The sequence below is a fragment of the Neopelma chrysocephalum genome, unplaced genomic scaffold (genome assembly GCF_003984885.1).
Source record: "Neopelma chrysocephalum unplaced genomic scaffold, ASM398488v2 Primary Assembly neopelma1_323, whole genome shotgun sequence".
Classification (NCBI taxonomy): Eukaryota; Metazoa; Chordata; class Aves; order Passeriformes; family Pipridae; genus Neopelma; species Neopelma chrysocephalum.
This window is the reverse complement of record NW_020897986.1, coordinates 1,260,957-1,266,801: the sequence shown is the minus strand read 5'-3', so window position 1 is coordinate 1,266,801 and position 5,845 is coordinate 1,260,957. Positions and strand designations below refer to the sequence as shown.

The window sequence follows — 5,845 nt, the reverse complement described above, 5'->3', positions numbered from 1 at the left end:
TGAGCGGGGCAGAAGGGTGGAGTTTGGGGGAGCTTTTTTTCCCTTTTCCGGGAAATTTGGTGCGGGCTTGGCTTCGGAATTCTCCGATTCAACGATGCATTTGGCTTCCTTAAGACAGAGAGCAGAGGCCAGGGGCTGGCAGCGTCGCTCCGGGCGGAGAGTTTTGTTCGGCATGCCGGGCATCATCACCCCCGCGGGGCCGTCGCTGCCGGTGACTGGGGTGGGGGCCGGGCCGTGTGCGGGGCCGGGGCGCAGTGCGGGCGGCGGCCGCCAGGGGCCGGCGGCGGGCCGGGAACGGCGGCAACCGCGGGAAGAGCGGGAGCGGCGGCGGGCGGCGGCTCGGGAGCAACAGGGCCGGCTCCGGGAGCGCCGTGCGGCGCCGGGCCGGGGCCGGCCGAGCTCCGTCAGCGGGCGGCGGGAGCGGCGCGTCCGCCGGGCCGGGCCCACGGTGCGGCTGCGGCGGGCGTGGGTCCCGCGGCGCCTCGAAACCCGCACAACAAGTGGATGTGGCGGGCGGGAGCGGGCTGAGCCGCTGCCCCTGGACGTGTTTCGGCGGGGGGGGTGGTGGGGAGAGACGGCACGGAGCGACCCCGCGTCCCCCCGCCGCGGGGACCCGGCTCGGTGCGCGGATTATCCAGCGCCGATTCACAAATCTGCTGCGAGAGCCGGGCTCGGGGAGGCTTGGTGATCGCGCCTGCCCGTTCATCCCGCCTCACACACACACACGCACACACGCACACGCCGCCTTCGATTCCCTCCGGGAACGAGACCCTCGCTTGTTGCCTTTCCGCCGATGCCTGGGCGAGCAGCGGGGCTGTGGCTCTGCGCGGTGCCCCTGCCCCGCTCGCTCCCGCCGCCCGCGCTGCGCCCGGGAAGGAGGGACGGGGATCGCTCGCCAACCTGTGGTGCGCACTGACCACAGACACCTGCGAATGTGGATCAGCCGGCACAGCCCCCTCGGGACCGCTGCCACCGCGCCCGTGCACCGCCAGGAACAGCGTTGCTATTTCGCTGCCTAGGACCAGTAAGTATAAGAGCGGCTTTAAGACCCTTCTCTGCATGGCACATAGGTACGATTTTAAAAATAGCGTCATTTAATAGTTCGCGTTCACCTTCTGTCGTGTATTAATAGATGTGGCTATAAACGAGGCTTCTGTTTCAAAGGGGGCGTGGGGGGTTGTGTATTTTTGTGTGTGTGCTTGCATGTAGATGTTGCTTCAGTGCACCTGCAGTTGTTTTCTTGACATATCATATCACGGTATTTTCACTTGGGTGAGCATTGTACGTGCCTGTTTCCAAATTAAATCCAGCGAGACGTTCATTGTGATTGAAACACGATTCTGCTGCTGTAGATTAAAATGTAGCATTCCCGCATCTGATGTGTTTCTTACAAATATAACAAAAGCTCTTTGTGTAGATACATTTATTCTTTAATGTTTCACATAGATGTGTAGGTGTATCTATTACATATGTGCTCAAAGACCTGAATGCCTTGTGTGTTGCAGTATTTTTATTGGTGTTTATATATGTTGGTGTTTCAGAAGCATGCATATGTTTATGTATGGATGCAAGTGCTTATATGGGTGGGGATTTTGTATCTGTCTCTATATATATGTGACATACCCACCCACATCCTTACCCACAGAGTCGTTCAAAATCTCTGTGCATGTGATGTGGGTGTGTGTGTAATGTAGAAGTGTGAATAGTGTGGGCAGGAGAAGATTTGAATGCCGTGGTAATAGATGACACAGTTTCATTTGATCAGTGTGACCTTTTAGGAAAACAATCCAATCTTTTCCCTTTTTGTTTTGTTTATTTTTGTGTGTTTGTGCATGTGCCTCAGGTTAAGTGCTTCTTCTGCATGACCATAACCAAAGGGTGACCCATCCACTCCCTTATGTCCTATGGGGACCTCAGAGCCAGTTTCTCAGTCTTCATCTCCTCCTCCTCCTCCACCTCCTTCTCCTCCTCTTACCACTGCTGCTGATGCCCTGGGTGCTGCTCCCAGGTTTGAGACATTGTTGACAGGCTGAAGAAAGGATTTGCAAAGACCTCCTCACTGTGTAAATGAAGTGATGGCTGGAATTAACTTCAACTCCCCGAGTAATGATATTAAACAGTAAGTTTGCTAGGCCAAAGCGTTACCAGGAACAAATAATGAGGAAAGAGACTATTTGCATTTGGTTGCAATGATGAACTAAAACTATCTGTGGAGAACAGGTACCATTTGATTCACACTTTTTTTTCCCTGACAAATGCAGCCTTTATAGCCTGCGAGGTAGACATGATTATGATCAGATCTGTGATAGCTGCAGGAGATAAATGAAAATAAAGGGGCTTGGTGGATGAAATAACAAGGTCTCAGCTGTTCCCTGGTTCAATTTGAGGATCCCGTCTTTTCTTATTAGCAAAACAGGAGTTTGTGTCAAACATTCCAGAGAATGAGAAAACGCAGACCTGTGCTTTTCCAAAACATAGATTCGGTGTTACAACCATGCTGCCACGCTCCACGTCCCGGGGACTGTCCTCCAAACGCAAACGACTTTGAACTTTCTAGCGAAAGTTAAGGTTACGCTGTAAATAGAACAAAGCCTTGTCGCAGTAAGTGATTTAAAAAAAAAAAAAAAAAACTAAACAGAAAAACAAAGCAGTTGCAAAATGGAGGTGGCAATGGTGAGTGCAGATAGCTCGGGGTGCAACACCCACATGCCCTATGGGTACGCGGCCCAAGCCCGGGCGCGGGAGAGGGAGCGGCTGGCGCAGTCCCGGGCCGCCGCGGCCGCGGCCGTGGCAGCGGCGACGGCAGCAGTGGAAGGTGGGGCGGCAGGCGGGGGAGGACCTTACCACCACTACCACCAGGAGCAGAGCCGAGGGGCGTCCTCCTCTCACGGCGGGAGCGCCTCACGCAGCGGCCTGCCCCACCGCCAGGGCGGGAAGAGGAGGAAGAAAGGGAAAAAGAGGAGCCACCACTTGGGGAGTAGGGAGTGCGGGGCCTCCTTCCCCTGCTCTGAGCTGCTGCCGCTCAGCGGTTCTGAGGAGAGGATACTGAAGGACTTGAGCGAGGAGGAGGAGGAGGATGAAGACGAGGACGAAGACGATGAGGAAGAAGGAAAGCTCTACTACAGTGATGACTATGGGGAGGATGAGTTTTCCTACTCGGACCAGCCACCTGATGATGGTGGAGGCCCTGGGGGTTACAGCTCTGTCCGCTACAGTGAGTACGAGTGTTGTGAGCGTGTGGTGATCAACGTGTCCGGACTGCGGTTTGAGACCCAGCTGAAGACGTTAGCTCAGTTCCCAGAGACGTTGCTGGGCGATCCGGCGAAGCGAGGGAGATACTTTGATCCTCTCAGGAACGAGTACTTCTTTGATAGGAACCGACCCAGCTTCGATGCCATCCTGTACTACTACCAGAGCGGTGGTCGGCTGAAGAGACCCGTCAATGTACCCTTTGACATCTTCTCCGAGGAGGTGAAGTTCTACCAGCTTGGGGAGGAGGCCATGCTCAAGTTCAGGGAGGATGAAGGGTTTGTCAAAGAGGAAGAGGACAAAGTTTTGCCCGAAAATGAGTTTAAGAGGCAGGTCTGGCTGCTGTTTGAGTACCCGGAGAGCTCCACTCCAGCCAGAGGCATTGCCATTGTCTCTGTCTTAGTCATCTTGATCTCCATCGTCATCTTTTGTCTGGAGACTTTACCAGAGTTCAGAGATGACAAAGAATTCGTCATGTCCCTGAGCTTAGGGAAGGGGCTTTCCAATGAGTCACTTCACCTGAACGCTGGGGAGCACACCATCTTCAATGACCCTTTTTTCATTGTAGAGACAGTGTGCATCATTTGGTTCTCCTTTGAGTTTACAGTGCGCTGCTTTGCGTGTCCGAGCAAAGCACACTTCTTCAAGAACGTCATGAACATCATAGACATTGTCTCCATCTTGCCTTACTTCATCACTCTGGGCACGGACCTGGCCCAGGAGCAGGGCAGTCAACAGGCCATGTCCTTTGCCATCCTGAGGATCATCCGTCTGGTCAGGGTGTTTCGCATCTTCAAGCTCTCCAGGCACTCCAAGGGTTTGCAGATCCTGGGTCACACGCTCAGGGCCAGCATGAGGGAACTTGGCCTCCTCATCTTTTTTCTTTTTATCGGAGTCATTTTGTTTTCCAGTGCTGTTTACTTCGCAGAAGCTGATGAGCCTGCCACCCATTTTCAGAGCATCCCAGACGCCTTTTGGTGGGCCGTAGTGACCATGACTACAGTTGGTTATGGGGACATGAAACCCATAACTGTGGGGGGGAAAATAGTCGGGTCCCTGTGTGCCATTGCGGGAGTGTTAACCATTGCTTTACCAGTGCCAGTGATTGTCTCCAATTTTAACTATTTCTACCACAGAGAAACTGAGAACGAGGAACAAACGCAGATGATGCAAAATGCAGTCAGTTGCCCTTACCTCCCAACAAATTTACTGAAGAAATTTAGAAGCGCGTCTTCTTCATCCACAGAGGATAAGTCAGAGTATTTGGAGATGGAAGAAGGAGTTAAAGAATCTCTCTGTGTAAAGGAGAACAAAAGTCAGGACACGGGGAATAGCAGTGAGTCAGACAAGAAAAACTGTGTAAATTCAAATTCCGTGGAAACTGATGTGTAATTTTGAACATTTCCAAATCTATTTATGCATTAAAGAGCGCAGTGAAAATAATGAAATATGCAAACAGGAGTCTGCAGCATACAGTAGTATGCCATTTAATGGTTAATCACAAATAAAAAGCATTGCTAAACATGTATTACATATCAAGGAAGTGGTACAACTTGAGGTGAGGATTGCTAGATCTGATACATTTTCAGACTTTATATTTTTATTAGAATGCAAGTGTTTTGCACATGAGGCTGAAAAATTTATTAAAACCAAGTCAGTTTTAAAGTGGGTGCATGAACTGTCGACATCACTAATAACAGCTCTGTGGTAAAAGTTGGCATTCAGAGGTATTTACTATGTAAGAAACAATGAAGTTTGGTAGTCATTTATCTATTTATCAGTGCTTTAATAGCAGCTACCATAAATCATTGGATACCATAGTCATTGTTTTTCAAATGGTAAATTTATTGTAAAAAGATATTCTACAGAAGATAGATCTAAATTTTTTTTTTCCTGAAATCTATAATGCTTGTTTTTAACTGGAAATTTACTTTGAAAAGGCTGTTGACCCTCCAGAAATTGTTTATTTTTATAACTCTCTTTGGAGGCATTGCAGCATTTGTTGTCTAATAATGAAAGAAATGAAGTAAGAGAATCATTTAACCTGGTCTGACTGCAAAGGCAAAATGACTGGAATGCTTTTTTGCACTACTTTATATGCTGGAGATATATTGAAAGAGACTTCATACTGTGAATGTTTACTAATGTAATAGTTCAATGACAATCATTGGGAGAGTGAATTCTGCATCATATTTTATTGTTTCTTTTTTCTTTGTGATGCTGATGGCAAAATAGCTAACATTACATGAATTCCATACTCTTTTGGATTATGAATATCTGTGATCTGGAAAAGGATTGTGAAGTAAAATTTTATAATCAAAAATATTTGAAATCGGTGTTTTCTGCTGATGCCCTCAAGAAGTACCAACCTAATTTATATCTTTTTCCTGCTTAATTTAACACTGAGTCTATGATTAGTACATGCACTTTGCCAGTATTGAAGATATTCAGTGTATGGGAGGAGAAGGTAGAAGTAATAAGATATTCAGTTGTTACAGTACTGACAATTGAGAATTGCTGACTTTTAATGTGCTATTATTGGTGCTGCTTGATTACAGCTTTCACCCATGTATATTTGAAGCAACATTTAAGGTCC

The 5,845-nt window shown here is 48.8% G+C and overlaps 1 protein-coding gene across 1 annotated transcript; it reads left to right on the top strand.

Moving 5' to 3' along the window:
* The first annotated feature begins 476 nt into the window (after positions 1-476).
* KCNA4 (potassium voltage-gated channel subfamily A member 4) lies at positions 477-5,572 on the top strand. The gene is made up of 2 exons (XM_027705316.1): positions 477-1,024; positions 1,844-5,572. The coding sequence occupies exon 2, from the start codon at positions 2,659-2,661 to the stop codon at positions 4,639-4,641; it is 1,983 nt and encodes a 660-aa protein (XP_027561117.1). The 5' UTR covers positions 477-1,024; positions 1,844-2,658; the 3' UTR covers positions 4,642-5,572.
* The last annotated feature ends 273 nt before the right edge of the window (positions 5,573-5,845 follow it).

Excerpts from the sequence above, each read along its gene's own strand:
- KCNA4 (XM_027705316.1), top strand. The coding sequence starts at position 2,659 with ATGGAGGTGGCAATGGTGAGTGCAGATAGCTCGGGGTGCAACACCCAC.